General features: G+C 34.8%; 1 protein-coding gene across 5 annotated transcripts in view; it reads right to left on the bottom strand.

Moving 5' to 3' along the window:
• LMBRD2 (LMBR1 domain containing 2) overlaps positions 1-19,988 on the bottom strand; it is a 35,280-nt gene continuing 15,292 nt past the window's right edge. For all 5 annotated transcript variants that reach the window (XM_074857059.1, XM_074857062.1, XM_074857061.1 and 2 more), the window contains 12 exons: positions 18,801-18,875; positions 18,336-18,449; positions 17,521-17,704; positions 16,484-16,665; positions 14,979-15,112; positions 14,663-14,768; positions 13,832-13,929; positions 11,982-12,085; positions 10,737-10,783; positions 8,869-8,971; positions 7,503-7,632; positions 1-5,582 (listed from right to left, as the gene is read on the bottom strand). In XM_074857059.1, the coding sequence (XP_074713160.1) occupies positions 5,522-5,582; positions 7,503-7,632; positions 8,869-8,971; positions 10,737-10,783; positions 11,982-12,085; positions 13,832-13,929; positions 14,663-14,768; positions 14,979-15,112; positions 16,484-16,665; positions 17,521-17,704; positions 18,336-18,449; positions 18,801-18,875 (1,338 nt within the window). In that variant the 3' untranslated portion in view covers positions 1-5,521. The remainder of the gene's footprint in view (positions 5,583-7,502; positions 7,633-8,868; positions 8,972-10,736; positions 10,784-11,981; positions 12,086-13,831; positions 13,930-14,662; positions 14,769-14,978; positions 15,113-16,483; positions 16,666-17,520; positions 17,705-18,335; positions 18,450-18,800; positions 18,876-19,988) is intronic.

Here is a 19,988-nt window from a genome sequence, read left to right as displayed (position 1 = left end):
TGTATTGCAGAAATGATTTATTTCATGCCAACTTAACTCTTTGACTAGATATTTTACCACACATTTCAAAAATATATCCATTACAACAATAATTTAGAACACTACAGAGAAAAATGTGTAACTCAGTGAATTTCAAAACAAGTATTATGCACACATACTTATATCATAAGGCAAAAGAAGTTAGTCTATCCGTAAGCAGCACTCCTACAGCTATCCTCGATATACACTGGAGAATGAAGATCTTCTATTACTAAACCTATACTTACAAATAAATTCCCTTATCTTCCAGATATCTCTATAGAAATGTAAGGTATTTCTATAGAAAATAATTAATTTCTACAGTGATAGCTAAGCTATCACTCTGAATGTATTATATTTCACAGGAATATGTCAAATATAACATTATTCTCAAGAAATAAATGAAGTTGCATATTACTATTGCCTGCCAATTACAATTAAATCACACACACACACATAAAAGCATGCTGAGGAATACATTCCAGTGCATTTTAACAGAAACAAAGAATAAACCTGATTGGGCTCACTATATGACTGAAACAGAAGATACTCAATATAATGCACCATAATCAATGACAGGAATTAATGTATTAGAAAGGGATCTAGTTCAAGGTGCTTCTCTGCTAGCAATGCTGGGGTTCTGTTAACATAATGAAATGGTGTAGGAGTGTCTAGGCTTCAGACTAGACTACTTACTTAGAGGCACAGCTAATATCAGAGAACTGCCATGAAGCTGTACATATTCCCGCAGAGCCAATTAGGGAAAAAAAGGAATGCAAAAGTTTCAGAAAGTTTACAAGATTCATAAATAAGCTCCTCTGACAAAATTAATCATTTTCTGAATTTTAAAGAAAAATTAAAAGCTAGGGGACAATATATACCCTAAGTAGTGTTTTTGTTAATAATTAAGATGCAGATATTTGTCTGTAATTAATAGGTCAGATTTCTTTAAGAAGCCTCATAAGAAGTCTTCCTTCATGAAGTGATCTCTATTTGGTATTGTAAATGCCTCTCAGATTGGAAGTAATTACAGCAATAATGAAAACTGGAACAAAACATTGTATTTTTCACATAATATTTACAGCATTCCAAGATAAATTTAATAAAATACAAATTATCATTACAGAAAGAGTAATCACTTTTTTAGTACTTCATATGTCAAAATTGTCATGTTTTAAAATAGCAAGAACAAATATTCGAAAGATAGCAGCTTTCTGCCATTCCCATTAATACTGTTAATGACTATTTTACAAGTGCTTGATTGCAAAATAAAAGCAGATTATATACTATGATCTTTCCAGTAGTGTAAGTTACAGTAGTATAAAGTTTGTTTTTTCTTAATGTTATCATACCTAAATAATAAAATATATCATACTTTGCCCAAGGTGTCACTATGAGCACAGACTAGAAGTTGCATATCCTTTACCTTCCCTCATAAAAAGACTCTCTCACTATACTGCACTGCTAAGAGCTGCACCTTTCTTAAGCAGAGTGCAGAGGATTCATTTCCCAATATAGATATCAGAACATGTATATCTTTAAACGCCTGAAGAAACAGAACTACAAATCTAGTAAGAGTAGTAAGCTTGACTAGAGCTTTTTGCTATGCATACTTTTTAAGAAATCCAGAACTGACACAGTATGAAAGTAGCTACTGTTTTCGCTCCCACTTTTCAAAGTTCATTACAACTTGTATGGATTCTTTTCACTGGTTTAAATCTTTGACATGAAGATATTCAATCATATGTGCTTAACTTGGGTGGGTTTTTTTGGTGTTTTGGGGTTTTTTTGGTGTTCACAGCTGAAGAGGAAACTGCAGAAATGATAATGAAGTATACCTTAACTGCTCAGTAATTCAGAAAGTGAAATCAGAAATACATAATTGACATTCTTTAGCTGCAAATAAATACGACTATATACCAACAGACTAAATACGTCAACATTCAGTTCTCAAAAGCACAGTTTGCACAGCAGTTATATTTTAAATCACCTAATCTGGAGCATCAAATGTGATGCAAGAACACCAGTAACCTACAGTACAGTCACTGCTTAAATGTATCAAAGCTAGCTGTAACTTTTTTTAGCGGTGATACTGTTAGGACTAGAGCTATAGTAGCAAAGAACTCATGGTTTGGGTTGGAAGGGACATTTAAAGGTCATCTAGTCCAATCCCCCTGCCATCAGCAGGGACATCTTCAGCTAGATCAGGTTGCTCAGAGCCCCGTCCCACCTGGCCTTGAATGTTTCCAGGGATGGGACATCTACCATATCTCTGGAGTGGGGTAAATCCTTAGGCACATAGCCACCAAGCAAGTTCTGCATTATTCGTACTGGCAGTAACCAAACTAGTTTAAAACTAGCTCAAGCACACAGCAAATGCTGTGCAGGCATATCCCTTATTTCTACAATGTTCTTTTATAGTTGTACTTTGTATTTATTTGTTTAAAATCTTTCAGATTTGTCTTCCATATGAGTCATAGGAACTTTGACTTTTCAAAACTACTTTTGGAGGAACTACTTGTCAAAACACACTTTAGATTAATTGGCCTACAACTTGTGCATAATTACAGCATGAGTAACTGTTGGTCAGCAATGAAATCTATGGATGAAACCTGACACTTATCAACTCCTTACTTTAACACCCAGCATCCAGGGAGCACATGACACTGGGGATCTCCAGGTGCAATCCAGAAGAGAACTCCCGAGAGATTTTCAGAGCTCTAATTCCCATGCTTGGAAAAAGCAGCCATTGGTTACTCCACTTGATTATCAAAAAAAGGTCAGTGGATTCCCACCTCAATGAACTCTGAATTTCTATGTTAGCAACTGAAATCCCACTGCCATTAATTTATATAGTAAACTCCTCAAATTATTGTATCCCAATGAAAACTGCACAGAGGGCTTACACCAGGGACTAGTTAGCTTTTGTATATAAAATCCTGACCAAGTTTCCACTGAAAATTCTGTTTGCAGCCATTCCACCAGGAGGGGGAAAACCAGGCCCCAGCAAGGCTCAATCCAACTCTTTGAAGTCAGCAGGGGCTAGGTAAGGATCCACAAGCATTCAGAAAAACAAGTATTCCTTCTATAATTTTTACACTAGCACTGAATTAGATCCCTTTGTAGTGACATTTCAAGAGTCAAACAAAGAACTTGAACCTTATTTCATCCAAAGATTTTTAGAAATAAACTTTTGAGCAATTAAATGAGATGCAAACTTTAAAAATAGAAATATAAAGTCTAAGAAAATTCATGTGGATGGATGTCCAAGAACATATACAACTCCTTTCATATAAGGCTGAATTCAGGATAACATTTTTAAGCAGATCTAAAATAAATTAACTTGGTGCTAGAATAAAGTTGCTAAAGAACAATTTGAATAAAAAGAGTATCATTTTCTCAACTTCCAGTCCCTGACACAGCCATAAGAGCCATAATCAAGCTTTTACAATACACGAAATACCCAAACTGAAAAAGTGCCCTCTTACAGGTAATCTGGAAATTGCATGAGCTTGAATACTTGTGGGCATGGCTGTTGTTCAGTGTATTCACCTAAGAATAAAACTGACGATTATTTTATGTCTGCCAATTTATTAATGTAGTTATTTCTATACAAATAGAGCATTTTTTCTCCTTCATAGTAACAATTTTAAAACAGGCAGATCAATATATTGCAAATGCCACTACTGTTAGAACACATGATGTACTAAATCACAGGAGGTAGTTAGATTCCCATTACCAATTACTTCAGAAAACAAAGACTATTTTGAAAAATTAGTAGAACACCTCATTCACGAAAACTTACTTTTCAGAAGAACTCTTTCCTAGCTGCTTTAAGGGATGTCATGACAGAAACATGTCCTGTTTCAGTTTTCAACATAACTTTGCAATAAGCACATAAGAAAACCTCCAAGTGGTAAAGACTTAAGACAAACCGTAATAAAGCAACATTTTAAATTAATCAAATTTCCAAAGATATCATGAATTTGACCACATCTTTTACCTTATGATTACATTTGAAAATTCATTCAACTAACTATGGTTTAAAAAATATATCTATACAATGAAATTAATGTGAAGCTTTTTTACACTGTTAATAATTGGCATTTTTGAATGGCATTCAAATGAATCTTTTTGCAACAATTTATTGCAAAATACAGGCACCTTAAAAACAGATACATAATGCAACCAGGGCATTTGGGACATTAAAGGTGTTAACCATTATCTAGTCATGCTATGTATTTCCCTTCTTTTAAAGAAATACTCTACAATTTGAAGCTGTGCCTGAGGTGTGTGCAAATTATAATGTTTCAGCATTTAACTCAATTTTCACATTATATTTCTTTTACAGTTACAAAACCACTAATGTGCCAAGATTTTCAACTGTTGTAAGTGTAAAAAATCTTAAGCAAACATTGTATCTTCAATAATGTATTCTTGCTATTGCACATATGCTCATATGACAGTGAAACTCTGGTCCATATTCAATTTCAACTATTTACACATGCTAAAATCATTTATCTGCATATAATGTTGGAAAAGAAAAAATACAGCCTTTCTTGACCAATCTACCTTGCTCCAAAATTTATGCCACCAAATTTCATAGAATCATAGAATACCAGGTTGGAAGGGACCTCATGGATCATCTGGTCCAACCTTTCTTAGCAAAACCATGGTCTAGACAAGATGGTCCAGCACCCCATCCAGCTGAATCTGAAAAGTGTCCAGTGTTGGCGAATCCACACTTTCTTGGGTATATTATTCCAGTGGCTGATTGTTCTTATTGTGAAAAATTTTCCTCTTGTGTCCAATCGGAATATCCCCAGCAGTAACTTGTACCCATTACTCCTCATCTTTCCCGTGTGACTCCTTGTAAAATGGAGTCTCCATCACCTTTGTAGCCACCCTTTAAATACTGGAACATGCATTTTATGATTTTATGAAGAACAGCCTGACATTCAGTCTTTCTCCTTATACAGGGTCTGATTCAAAGACCACTGAAGCCAAAAGAAGCTTTAATTTAATTCAGTAGATTTTGGACTAGGCATAAAGTTTAAATAGAAAAATTATAGAAATTGTTTACTATAGTAATTGATATAACTGCACTTTGGATGCATTAAGATGCTCTTGCAGCATCTGATAAAATACAAAAAAATTCCTTCCAAAAAATCCTCTTTCTAAAACTTATGATGTTACAGTTCAGGTTGAGCCCTAGGTATATTTATGAAGTTTACCCTCTATTACTTTAATTAAGTTTTCTCCTTTTGGTCATGACACAAAAGCTCACACTGATGCACAACAATATCTACAATAGAAGAAGCATATTCTTGTCATAAGTAGTAAAGTTACCATACAGGTGCATTTTCAAAATAGTTGTTCCTTCATATTCTTTTTTTTAAACAAAAATGGTCTTTCTGGTTCAGTGACATATCATAAATACAGTATTTTCCAAGCAATGAGTAAGAAATCGATTTCCACTGAATCTTCATTAGCTTTGAGGAGTTTAGACATCTTCAAATATTTCACTTCGAGACATTGACAGGTATCTTCCACCAGGCTGGTACCTGCAGAATCAATTTTAAATATGAAAAAGTATCACAGGAAATAGAAAAATAAGGACCCGTGAAACCATATAACTCTCGAAATAGAAAAATAAGGACCCGTGAAACCATATAACTCTCACTGTACTCTTACTCCTTAACTCTCAATTAACTATAGGATCTGAAGTTCTGCTTAATTACTGTTTCCGTGAGAATTTGATAGGCAGTCATTAAATTAAATCTCATGCGACCAAGAAAAACAGTGATATGAATACTGGGAGTCTTAAAGAACTTTGTTTCCCGACACAAAGGAAAGAAGTTGAATGTTTTGTTGTTTTCTTTAAAAAAAAAAACCAAAACCCAAACAAAAACAGCATCCAAAAGTAGTTTGGGCAATTAGCAGAACACCTCATTGGGTATTCCAGAAGAAATACCGTATCAAAAATAATTAAAACAAATGGCCGCATATTTAGTGGGAAAAAAGAAGCTTCACAAATTGCTGGTCAAATATATTTTGAAAGCATTTTAAAAGCACAAATATATACTTCCTCTCTGCAGTACTTACCAAAACCTGAACAGACACAAAGTGAGAACCCACTGTCTCTAGTGCTCTTACTGTCCTAGAATGCTTGTAACTATTGCAAGGGCTATACTTTTAAAAATCAGTGTTACACAAGCTATTTTTAAGTTAATTGAAATTTCATATGCAATTATGCTTGATTTATTACCTCTATGAAATGTAATGCAGTTTATTAGAGGAAAACTCAGCTAAGCTCTGCGGCTCCAGATTTTCTTTTTAAAGAAAAAGTTCAGAATGTTCCACTCTGCAAAGTCTGTATAGGTGCCAGAAATCTTCAGATACTGTACTTGAAAAATATTTGCTCCAAACCAATTATATATGCATATTCCTAATTTTGTAGACTACTATCCCTTTCACACTGTATAGAAGTCAATAGCTGACAGAACTGCTAGGCTACTTCCTCTTTAAACCAACTTCAGAAATGTAGTGACATTAGACTACAGCAGTTAGCTGTTGATACAAACTAACATTACAGAATCAATCTGTAAAACCTGGCAGCGCCATTTAAGAACATTCCTTGTATGTTTTTGAACTGGCATTTACTTGTTGACATTATAGATCAACAAAAATCAACAAAAAGATTTATGATCTTTTATTGGATCGGGTATGCTACTTCTAGCTGAAAAATAATGTAAACTATAACTTTTTATAAGGGAATTTAAACTTATTATCATTAAATGGTTCCACATCATAACTGCCTGGATTAAAAAAGCACCGATAAAATGTATTACTTGTTTCTTAAATATGAGCAGAGCTTAGGAGTTATAGAAGATAGTCTGTTTCGCGACTAAGGAAATCTGGTGTTGCAGTCTCACCCACAGAATCACAGAATTCTCTGTTATAGATGGAGCTATACTGTGCAGTCCGGGACTTCTTGTTCACTAAATTCAGATTTTAATTTACTTCAGTAGTTCCAAGATCTGATCCCCAGGTGTATTGCTGCAACTACTGGTTCTGCAATACTCAGTTTTCTTTCTTGCATCCCCTTATAATGGTTTTTATACAGACAAATCAAGTAAACTTTCCAAAGTCTTGTAGAAAATTAGAGAAAACCTTATATTCTACATATGCAGGACTCCAGTTTTCTGATTTTACATACAGTATTTTTCAGATTATGCCAATATAAAAAATAATATTCAACTCAAATCTTACTCAGACATTTCTAAAAAACTGAAAAACTTCAAGGTTTCAATTGGTTTTAAAACAATTCCCATATCATGAGGGAGAAGGAAGAAAGGGAAGGAGCCAGGTGAGATTTTGTTTACAAAACTATTATTATGAAACCATCCGATACAGCTGTCAGACGTCTGAAGACAGAAGACATGAGTACCTTTTAATTGTAAATAACACAGAAGATTCCTCACCTTCCCAAGTCCAATTCAAGAGGGTCATCATTAATTGAGTCTGCGTTAAAATCCAAAGGTTCTGCATCCTGGAGGAGTTCTATTGTATCTCTTTCAGTCCTACCATTTGATCGGGTATACTTTGATAGTGCTGGAAAGTAAAAACATTCATTTGCTCTGTGAACATCTTGGAGCATGTGGAGACATCAAACTCAAAAGACCAGAATAGTAATTTGCTACTATCTCATCCAAAGTGTAAGTATAATCATTTAGAGTACATTCAATATTAAGCCAAATCTGGCTAAAATGCTTGAATTTGTAATATTTCATTTTTGTATCTCCATACCAATATAACTACAACTTTTCTTTCACCCCTCAAGTAGATGGGATCTACTTTGCAATGAACCAAAGAAAACAAGAAGTTATATGCAAACTTTACTTTTGAACCAACCAATCATCCGTTCATCTTCCCAACTTCCCGCTTTAAGCCAGTTGGAGGTTTTTTGGTTTGGTATTGTTTGTTTTTGAAGAGGCAATCTCATGAATTAATGAAATACACCTCTTCTGCAGTTCACTCTGCTACCTTCACTAGGCCAGTACCTACAGCTTGTTTTGGTGTTGGAATGCTACATATTCATATGTTTAAAATATAATTTTGTATCATTTCAGCTAGTCTACCACTGAAAATCTGGGTTTCCAACTCTGGAAAGAGAATGGGGAAATCTACCAGAGTTGTCTCAAAACCACGTTTAAAGCTTCCCTCCTCCTCCCCCTCTTTTTCCTTCCATTTTTCAGTTTCAATTCTTACTTCTTGTGAGCTTACAAGAGCACATAGAATACATAAAAAAACATTAATGCTGTGATAAATAAACATTTTGGAAGTTCAGAGCATCCACAAAAAAGTTTTTTGCCAACAGATGTTATTAAATGAGCATGTATACACTTGTGTGGTGTGTTAGTGGCTTTACATTTGTTGGTCATCTGAGTATTCCATTATTCCAGTCTGGGAGAGTTCATTTGCAACTAGAAGAGGTAAATTTTAAGATTTAAAACTCTCAACTTCAAGACATATCTTAAATAAAGTCTCTTTGTTGACAGCTGCTACTCTAATTGCAAACATGGTAAGTCCCAGAAGACTGAGTAATTGAGACTAGTCAGAATCTCCAACCTCAACTAGTTGAAGTGTTGAAGATGGGAAGAAACACAGCACTCTTTCAGGTGTCTTTAATGGGAAAGATGGCACTGTGCCACAGAAGGGAATACATCAGCACATCATCTAAGACAAAAAGGAATATATTTGAAGCTAGTCACACAGCCAGTGTTGTGCAGACAAGATATTAAAAAAACCAAAACAAAACAAACTCCATCCAAAACCCACAAAGCTTACGTCTATTGGTATTTGTCTCTGAGAAGCTGGATTCTTTTTGGTCTGTGTGGACAACTCTGTTTCTAGTGGAATCATCTCTATTTCCATACCGTTCCTTCCATTCCTGGAAAAAAGACAAAAAAAAAGAAATGTAAGCTGTGAGGAAAAAGCAACACAACAAAAGCATATATAGGATCAAGAAATATTCCAGATCCACAACTTAGAGCTAATTGATCAGTCACATCAGACTATGAAAGTAGTACTTTGAAAATGTTCCTGTTCAGTTTCTTGATACAGGAAGAATTTTTGTTTTGTTTTAAACTCAAGACATGTCCCTTCACTAAACTGGTTGCCATAACTGCTCTTTAGAAAAAAGACTTGCAGAAAATAAACTACATATTAAATCTGCACGCAAAAGTTCACTCAACTGTTCTGGTGGGAACATTGCTTTTTTTTGATTTCTACTTCCATCTAGTGGTAGAATGGAAAAATAACCAGATGCAGATAACAAAAAAAAAACATTTGGACAGGCCATGTTTACTTGTTGTTCTGTTATGCTTCCATTTCATGCTTAGTATGTAAACATTTTTGTATGCAGTATAACAAAATTTTAAAGAAGAAAATGTCTCACGATTTTATCAATAGACAATTTCATGTCTTAATAGAAACTTTTCCAACTGCTCCAGTTAACTTTAACATGTTTCAGATTCAAATCTAGATCCCAGATTACTCACTGGTAGGAACTGGAATACTCAAAGTTACTGTGCTAATTTATGCCACATGTTACAGTTCTAAGATCCAGAAGGATCAAACATTTAATCATGATCCACTCTCAAAAGCTCCAAAAGTTTCAAGAATTACTTATTTGCTATGCAAAGTCAAAAAACAGGTACATCTGAAATTGTTTGCTGTTGAACTAAAATTGTTGATTAATGTTGATTAATGAATCATTTCAGTGTATACCAAATGCATCAGGCATTTGCTACTATTTTGTTTCACAATAAATTCAAATTCTAAAATTATGAGGTGGGGGGGGGAGAGGATCAGAAGAAAGGTCTATCCAGTATTGGCTGTCATCCAGAATTAAAGTATCCCTGAGCTTGAAAAGTCAACAGGTTTTCCCCTTCCTCTAGTCAGTTCATTTTTTGTGTGCATCCTTTCGATTTATCTCTTTGTGACCTTCTATACTAAATTACAAATATTATAAATTAGCAAAAAACCGAAGCTATAGTTAACTGAAGCTCCTTAAAATGAAGCTGCCTGAATATTTTTTATTCATATTGACTATCTTCACAAATCTCTCAATTCAGTATGCAGTCAAAGTACGACTTGAATCAAACATTCTGTCCCTCAGTGCTAACAGTATTAATCCTGTCTTAAATGTAATTCCCTCATCTGAAAAAAAAAATTAAATAAAATTTAAAAATCTGTGCCAAATACTTTCCAATGAGTCCACAAAGCAACAGGTAAGTTTGGGAGGAGAATACAGTCCTCATTTCAGTGAATATGATGACACTACAACTGCAGTTATTTCAAGAAGAGCAGTATCAACGTAAGAGACTGATAATAAGCCATTTCAGGTTATTCTGCATCCTAGAAATTGGGACCCTTTTTAATGCTTGTTACACCTATTGGCACACACTGTTCTCACAGCACACTGAGTAACTGAAGTGTCCAAGTAGTGTGACCACAATCACCCTCTTATCATTTAAAACTGAAATGTAATTACTTTTTTCCCCCCAGAAAAGACTATTCTGCAAGATTAAACTGATTCCATCAATTATTGGGGACTTATTTTTTTGTGAAATAGATCATGCTGAATTAAATAGCAATGGAAAATCCTATCAGATATTGTAGTATATTAATAATTAGCTAAAACAATCTCATACCCTTCTTCTGTTTTCACCTTCTTCCTGCCTTTGTCGTTTTCTTTTCTCTATAAATATAAAAAAAAAAATATCATCTGAGCTTCATACAAGAAAAAATCATTACCAATATTTTTGTTTAAACAAACAATGAAAATCTAGCAAAGATTCTTATTGAAATATATGGCTTATACAATTAAATAAAACCAAACCACAAAGTTGTTTGTCTATTATTATGGAGTTGCCCATTAAAGTGAATTCATCATGATGATATCTTGCACCAAGGCGTAACATCTGGATACCAGTTGGCAAAGCAAAAACCAAGCTTCTTAAAAATAGCTGGAAAAAGTATGACATTAAGAAGAAACTTGAGCATTATTGAATCAAGATCTTCCTGAAGTTTTATGAGGCCTAAATCATGACCCAAATAGTTTGTGTCCATATCTGCTATTAAGCTGGAAGTGTAACATCACAGTATCCCTCTTGTTTAAGGGAATGACAGACATTCCTCTCTCTCCAAAAAAATACTACTACTCTAAGTAAATCTAGGTTTTGTTTTTCATAAACTATGAAAGGAGAATAAAAGTATTCCATAATATAACATTGTATCCAGAGATTTTAATTTTGAAACACTTACTCAAGAACCACAACAGCTTTTAACAACTTTCAATAAAAAGAAACATTTTTTATTTTCTTCAAGAAACATTTTCAATAAAAATTATCATAAAAAAATTTAAAAGGCTCTCCAAAACAACAGAAAATTACATCTCTATAGAGCAACAAGCTTTCTGTGATAAAACACAGTTAGTTGAAACAGAAATGACAGCAATGACAGAATTTGGGCAGCTCAATCAACGCACTTACACAACGAAAGATTAAAATTAGTTTGTTGATGATAAAGACAATTTAAGTGCTAACTATCCTTTATGACATATTACACAAGCACCTGCTCAGGTATTATTAGATCAGTAATGACTTCAGAGGAGTACCACTTAAATGAACTGTAAAATATTTAGAAATATCTGAATTCAGATACTGGATAAGTAAAACTGATACATTACTTAAGATGTCAGTGTAGTCCAGCACTGTTTATATAGCACCCATAATGCTGTAAGTCTATTGTATTTTGTGCAGCAGACTGCCTCAGTACAGTTTGCAAAATACTGACAAGCTATATGTTGGGGCTATTTTTGTGCAACGTTTCAGACAAGTTTAATGCAACAACATATTATATTTTGTATGAAAACTGGGATAGAGAACCTAACTTACCTCTTCTGATGAGCTCTTTTCCTTCATCAATCAAATCAGAGGTCATTTCACTATCCCCCATGAACTGCTGGAATCCCAAAAGATTCAAACAACGAGTTCCTAAACTGGTAAAAGCAGAAGGAGAAGCAATTTCCTTTGTTAATCTACAATGAATAGTTTAGATGTATTACAATGAAAAATGTAAAACAAATTATTCAGAAATTTATGGACAATTCAAGCAAAAAAGCAATATAGAAGACAGGTTATTATACTAGCTCAGAAATCAGAAAATTCAGAAGTGACATGTTCCTAAATCCAATTGAAAGTGATAGAATAATCCTATTGAAATAGAGAGATAAAACTGTTTATAGTCTGAGATTAGTGCAAATGATTAAGACAATTGCTTGAAATGTTCACATATATAACAGAAATTATACCTATATCTCATTGACTCTTTTTTGCCAGAAGACAATTACTATAAAAATTGTGCCTTTTATGATTTCTGCGGTTTTGAAACAGTAATAACATAGGAAAGCTACCTTCACCTCAGGTTTCACTCAGGAGAAATGTTTCACACACTCTTAAGCTGTAGCGATGCTGGCTGCCACTTGCGATACCCGTTAGACAGCAGTCAGATAATAAGCTTGCTCCATCTTTTTTAAGCTACTCCTGGAACTAGATAGCATGAAGCCACTTTCACCTTTTCAAATTCACGCCAGAGAATGCAACTGTTGTTTTTGTTATTGTTTTCCTCTCTACAAACTGTAGAATCAATATCATGTTCAAAATTGGCTTCATTGTATATTTATGTTGAAAAGTTCCTTCTCTTATACTATCTGAGCTTTAAGACTGCTGGATTAAATAAGGGAGACAGCTTTCCTTGACAGATTTTAATTAAACGTTCAATTTTGCATGTATCTGAATTATTAGAGGGCATTAAGGTTCATGCAAAGCAGCTTCCTCTCCTTTAGTTTCTCTTCTTCCTTTTCACTATGGCATTCAAGACCCAGAATCATCATGGACAAGAAGCCACACAAACTATATTCTTGTCACTGACTTTCCTGTTTAGGTTTTTTTTTTGCCTCCACTACCACTTTTGCCACCTAACCTAAAGGTAAGCAGGGAAAACCCAGGACTGGATCCTTGTTGTCTTACCATCTATGGATGTATTACTGGACATTCAAGGCATTTAACTACATTCTACATGACTGAAAACATACACGTTGCTCCTGACTGAATGGTAATACAAAATATAAGAAGTGAACGTAAATGTAGCCAAGCAAGGTCAGACCAAAAGTATCTCATGCCTTACATTGGTCAAAAGCAGATATTTGGAATGTAAGGATAAAGTAAGCCTACAACAGTATTTTCCGCAAATACCCTTCCAGCCAACAAACTGTGGCTTAGGGAAACAAGATCAAATGATTTAAACCACTATGCTTTCAAACTGAAGTCTGGTAACAAATCAGAAATTTGTTATGAGTCTGTTAGAAAGTTCATTACCTAAAGTTTCTGATAATGCTTATTAGTTTATTAGAAAACCTTGCTGAAAACATGGTAATTTTAATCTCAAAAGCAGAATCTAAATGCTTGTGGGCTCCAGAGTTTGAACAGATCAGACCTCAAAATCTAGGAACGAAGTTTAATGGGGAAAAAAACTCCACAACTCACTTATGAGTTAATACAGTCAATATTCTTAAAATGCACACATTTCACATATATAAATAGCCACTTATTGGTTTAGTTTTTGCATTTTTATTAATGTGTCACAATTCAACTGTTGGAAAAGGAGAGTGAATCTTTTCCTGATCACTGAAACTAATATTATTAATGTAAAGAAACATGGAGGATCTGTCTTGCAAATCACTTACCTAAAGTATGTGGCAATACAGAGAATGACAACAAGCATTGGGTAGTAAATATAGAATCCATCTGCAATGAAGGACAGCACTCTCATGGATCCCATTATCTGGAAAAAAAATCCACAAGAACAAGCTCTAATCAGATATATTCTACCTATATCCATAAAGATTGTGCCATCTCACTATTTTCAGTCCACTACACACAAACACACAATCCTTTACAGTTACTGAAACCTGCATAAGTATTATCATCACAGATCTGATTCAGATAGTTGACCCAGAATAACTAGATATAAATGCCACCTCTAACAGTGTATCCACGTACAGGTTTCTAAGATGCTAGATCTTGTTGTCTCACCTAATCCAGAACCAGTTCAAATCTGGTGGATCTTTTCATCTGCTGTGAAAGGAGTGTCTGGACAATACTAAGAATCTACTTGCTAATTAAGACATGAGACGTAACTTGCTGTCCTACAGAAATTTGTTGTTTAGTAAAACCAAACTCACTGGTTTTCAGTGGCAAGTTAGGTTTGCCCGATCTATAAAGGTGTCCCATACATTAAAGCCAGTGGAAGCTAAAACTATTAGGAAGTGAAGAACAGTCTGAACTCTTCAGTATAATACTTTCTTAGGATAAAGAGACCAAAACAAAATAATTGAGCTAGTGATGACCCCTAGCAATCATTACCAAACTCCTGGTCTATCAGTAAGTATTTGTACCCTGTTTAATACTAGTGAAGAGATTTGAATGTCTGAATCTTACTATAAGAAGTATTTTAAAATATTTTGCCTATTCTCCAAACCATATAGAAAGCTCAAAATGACATTTTCTGTACTTACAGATGTATAAGCAGTTGGCTGAGTGTTTTTGTGAGAGATTGTTGCATCCATATGGGTCAAACCCAAAAAGTTCAAGCATAATGGTGGAGTGAGACGGCAAAATAACCTTCACAAATGCAAGAGGCAACAGCATTTAAAACAATTTCTTGCACTAGAAATATCAAGAAATCATAACTGGACACATCACAGAATAATGATGTACAGCTTATTAGGATTTATACTCGTATGATTATAAATGAAAGAATATAAATCAAAGTTTTACGGACACTTTCAATTATTTGACAGAAAATCTGGAAAATATATGCCACATACTCACATGCCACTGAAAAGGAGACTGTATGCATCTGTCTGATGATGTGAAGCTAAGTAATAATAGTTAAATACACGGATCCTGAAGACAGTAGAGTAAACACAGATACTTAGGAAAAAGATGGTAAGAAAACAGGCCATCTGAGGAAAAAAAAAAAGTTGTTTGAATATAGAACTCTGCTAGAAGTTGTAACGCATTCAGCACATAGTGTGTGCATGCAACAGGTCGACTGCAGTCTAATTTTTCATTTTGAGATGGGACAGTAACACCAGCTTTAAGAAGAGTTTCAGGAGTTTTGTTGACTAATTGTTCTGGTTTCAGCTGGGATAGAATTTATTTTCTTCCTAGTAGCTAGTACAGTGCTGTGCTTTGGATTTAGTGTGAGAATAATGTTGATAACACACTGATGTTTTAGTTGTTAAGTAGTTCTTATCCTAAGTTAAGGATTTTTCAGTCTCCCATGCTCTGCCAGTGAGCAGATGTACAAGAAGCCAGGAGGGAGCATGGCCAGGACAGATGACCTGAACTAGCCAAAGGGATATTCCGTACCATAGAGCATCATACTCAGTACATAAACTAGGGGAGTTGGCCAGGAGGCATGGATCACTGCTCAGGCATTGATCAGTGGGTGGTAAGCAACTGCACTGTGCATCCCTTGTCTTCATTTTTGGGGTTTGGGTTTTTTTTTTAATTATATGCCTTTTCATTACAATTATAATTATTATATTTTTTTATTATTATTATATTACATTTTATTTAGTTATTAAACCCTTCTTATCTCAACCCACAAGTCTTACCTTTCTTTCCAATTCTCCTCCCCATCCCACTGGGAGGGGGAAGGAGTGAGCAAGTATCTGTGTGGTGCTTAGTTCCTGGCTGGGGTTAAACTACAACACTAATTTAAATTAAGAATGATACTTGTAACATTCTGCACTTCATATAAGCTAACACAGTGGAACCTAGGAACATTTATTCTTCTACTTTTTGTTATGTAAATGAAATTGCTGTAATTGCCTCAATAATTACTGACTAATTTGACAGTTTTCTTCCAACAAAAAGTGATAAAAACAAGTGCATTCAATTCAACCTATTTTGTTAGTATACTGGAAGTTTTCAGCTCGGTTCCTTTACTGATAAATTTGTTCATGCATGTGTCACACCTCTGACTGGATTTCTGGTCAGCAGCAAATTCCTGTTTAGGAAAGAGAGGTCACACACACGGCTAATCAGACACAAAATCTGAACACCTATGCTCCAAGTTAATGTTTCACAAATTACTCTACACAAGGTATTCAGCTGAACTGGGTCACACCTTCATCCCATACTGAAGAGTTGTAAGAAGTGGCAAAAGGTAGACTCCCTCCACAGAAACAAAGTTTGGTATTATATATATTAGGGATCTTCTGAAAGTTGACAGATTATTTAGAGACTTATTTTTAAATCAATCTCATCTACTATTGTAATAAAAATTTACCTGAAAAGATTTTGTTGAGTGATTAGCTCAAACTTACCTCTATGTATATATAATTATATGTCTTTTCTGCCAGCTGTATGAAAACTGCGAATAGTGATAAAACTGGTTTTGTGCTGAAAAATGTGCACTCTGACCACACAACAATTACAGAGAAAGTGGCCAGAACAACTGCAAGCACCCTGTAAAACCATGGTCGTAGAAGACATTCCCAGTACCACTCTGGAAAAAACAAGCACACACACATTCGGAATGGGTTAATGAAAATTGCACAGCCAGAAATGGAACTCCCTCACAAAAACTGTTACAAATTTCTTGCATGCACACCCTTAAAGGCTGGAATCTTTGTGGTCACACACTTACTTTCAGGGCTTTTCCAATGCCTAGAGATCTGGCTCAGCCCTAAGGAATCATATGCACAACTGGGGAAAACAGAGTGGGATTTGGGAAGCAAATTTTGCTAACGGATTAGGGGTGTGGGGCATGTAGAACAGAACTCCACTTTGGCACAGATACTATGGGTGATGCGCTTCTTGTCTGTTCATCTGTTACCCTCTCAGAAACAAAGCTTAGACTGTAAAATTATATTGTCCTATCCTGGAAATAACTCATTGCTAGTACACAACCAATTAAAAGTTAAAACATTATTAAGAGAAGACACTTTCTGAAAAGATGCACAAGCAGGCACATCTCCTGATGTGTGGTACGTGACAGATGAAGAGTGCTTTCCTCTTTGCTTTACTAGAAGAGCAGTGTCACCTCAATAACATCCCACAAATGTAGAAGGTAGCCATGATCACATAATTTAAAGTTGTTATTTTTCTTTCTTCTTTCTTCTTCTAAGGCTTCAAAGTTTTCTATTGCTATTACAACATATTACTGTTGTAAAAAAATTTAAGCTTATGGTCAAGATCGTAAGTCAGTATCTGATGGCTACTCCATTACATAAATGCATTAAGATGTATATTTGCTTCCCTTCTACTGTAACTGAACTTCTAACAGAAAACAATCAGTTCTTCTTACAAAACAGTACCAATTACTCCTTTACATATTCAAAATCTGTATGACAGCACTTACCAACAGTTGGTGTGTAGAAATACTGAATAATTTTATTTTCTGGTTCCTGGGAATGAAAGGTATGAACAAACTGTCGAGTTGCACTGGTTTCATTTTTTGCCACATCTTCTAGGTAAAATGCTTGTTCTAAAAGAATTTGCCACTGGACCTGTGTACGACGATGTCTTTGTACTGAATAGATTACCTACAATAAATTCCAAGAAACTATGGTTACAACATACTTGTTTCAAGAAATGAGAGAAAAGCCTTGCAAAATCCCTTAAAAATGTCTACATTACAGAATTGCAGAGATTAATTCTGTATACTCACAAAAGCAGGCAGTTAATTCTCTAAATATATAAATGGTAAGAGGACTGCATACATGACTGCTGAACTTTGCAGTTCTTTTATCACAATCTATCTGTAGCAATAACAGCCTACTTTTTCCAATACACCACTTTATTTTGTTATTTTTTTATATTTGTTATATAAATATATATAAATATTTATTTATATTATTTTCTTAGTGAATATAAATCTTTTATTACAATTTCTTTTCTAGAATGCACTGTCAAGCAATCATTACAACGCTTACTCACAGACAGTTAAAACACTGTCAGGAACACTTTTTACACATCCAGAAATTTGATCTGGACGTCATTTGGGATATTAAACTTCTATGTTTTCTTTCATTGAGAAAAGTTTCTGTTAAGTAGCAATCCCCAAACCCCCTATACTCAGCAATTCAGGTAAAGTGCATTGAAAATCCTTGTTTGACTAGCATTTAGTCTCACTACGTTAGCATAAGTGAGGCATTCTCTCATTTATTAGTATACCTGCTTGTGAAGTTTGACCAAACTTTTTTCACTTGGATAACTGTTCTGTCTTTCATCAAAATCTTCATAATCATCCATGTTCCTACCCATTCTTTCCTGGTACTCAGTAGGACACTACAAGGAAAAGGGAAAATTAAATGGAAGATGAAGGAATAGCAAGTGCTCTTTGCTAATTATTTGTAAATGTTTGGGGCATTTCATGGAACTGAAAAGTTCACTCTAAGTGTAGATTTTTCTGTTTCTAAAATACTACATATGTCGAAATAATTACAGCAGATAATTACAAACATCTTAAGACAGCATTGCGCAAAGAATTTCAACTCAAAGTCTCATCAGAAATTCACAAGATGCCAGTTAGAGATTTTCTGTTAAGGGAAAAAGAAAATAATGTACAGGTATTCAGTAGGTGCAGGAGGCACCCCCTCCCAGTTGAACAATTATGGCTGAAGATGAGCAATTTGTTACCTTTTTCAGTATTGTATCAACACATTTTCTCAAAGGGTGGTTATACTTGATACTCTCACTTACTTTACGGACTTCCTGTTGAAAAAAAATAGAGTTGTTTGATTATGTTTAATAGATTAAAAAATTTTACAGGGTCAGATAAGAGTTCCAGCGCTCTCAGTGGAAAAGATAACCATCAGAGCTTAAAAACAATAGAACTTCCTAAAAGCCACAACTTTACTAGACATGTAATAAGAGGTAATTGAAGGTACTTTTTTACATGTATGTATTTTCTTTTAAAAACCACAATGCCAGTGTGAAAACATTATTCTGTGTGTGGAGGATTGGTTTCTATGCATATATGTTGAAATGGAAAATACTTTCTTGATTCAGTTGTAGGTAAAGAGGAAGAGTTTCTATCTTACCTGGTTTAGTTTCACTTTTACTACTTTAAGCAGCTTGATGAATATCACTTTACACTACTTCATTTTGTACCTCCCTCACATTTATCTCCATATAGCTCACTTCTGAGACCATTTTGCATTTATCAGTAATGAAAAGATGCCACGTAAAAGCTAGGTAAGTTGCATCAGAACTGGCTCTAGCAGTTTATCAGGCTTAGTGTGGTGGTTTAGTCCCTGCTGGGGTTCGAGACCACGCGGCCGCTGCCCTCCCCCACAAAGGGAGGGAAATACAAAGCCCCGGGGCTGAGATAAGGAGAGTTTTAATACAACAGTGCAACAGCAACACAACAAACAATAACAGTAATAACAATGAACAGAGCAAGGTATGTACCGATAGAGCAGTGAGAGCAGAGAGATCACATAACACACGCGTTCACCGATTCTCCCGTGCTCCCGTGCTTGGGTGCCAGGAGCTGACGTCCTGCTAGAGCTTCCCCCCAACTGCTGGGGAAACTTAATCCTATCCTAGCTAAACCAGGACACTTAGTGAGAACTAGCTTTTATTCATCATCCTATTGGCAATCCAGAGATAACCTTCTGATGCTTTTTTGTTGCTATTACAAACAGCACTTTAAAAACAAGATGTAAGTTCTAGAGTCTGGAGGACAGAAATAATTGTAAAGCCTTAGAGATCTTGTCAAATATGATTAGGCAGACAGAATTGTATTTGTTTAGTGTGACAGGGGAAGCTAAATGCATATAGACAGTCCTTCAACATATAAAAGGCTGTTTTAACAGATGACTG

This window comes from Strix uralensis, chromosome Z, assembly GCF_047716275.1.
Source record: "Strix uralensis isolate ZFMK-TIS-50842 chromosome Z, bStrUra1, whole genome shotgun sequence".
In the NCBI taxonomy this organism is placed as follows: domain Eukaryota; kingdom Metazoa; phylum Chordata; class Aves; order Strigiformes; family Strigidae; genus Strix; species Strix uralensis.
The sequence above is the reverse complement of the archived record's forward strand: the minus strand, read 5'-3'. Positions and strand labels throughout refer to the sequence as shown.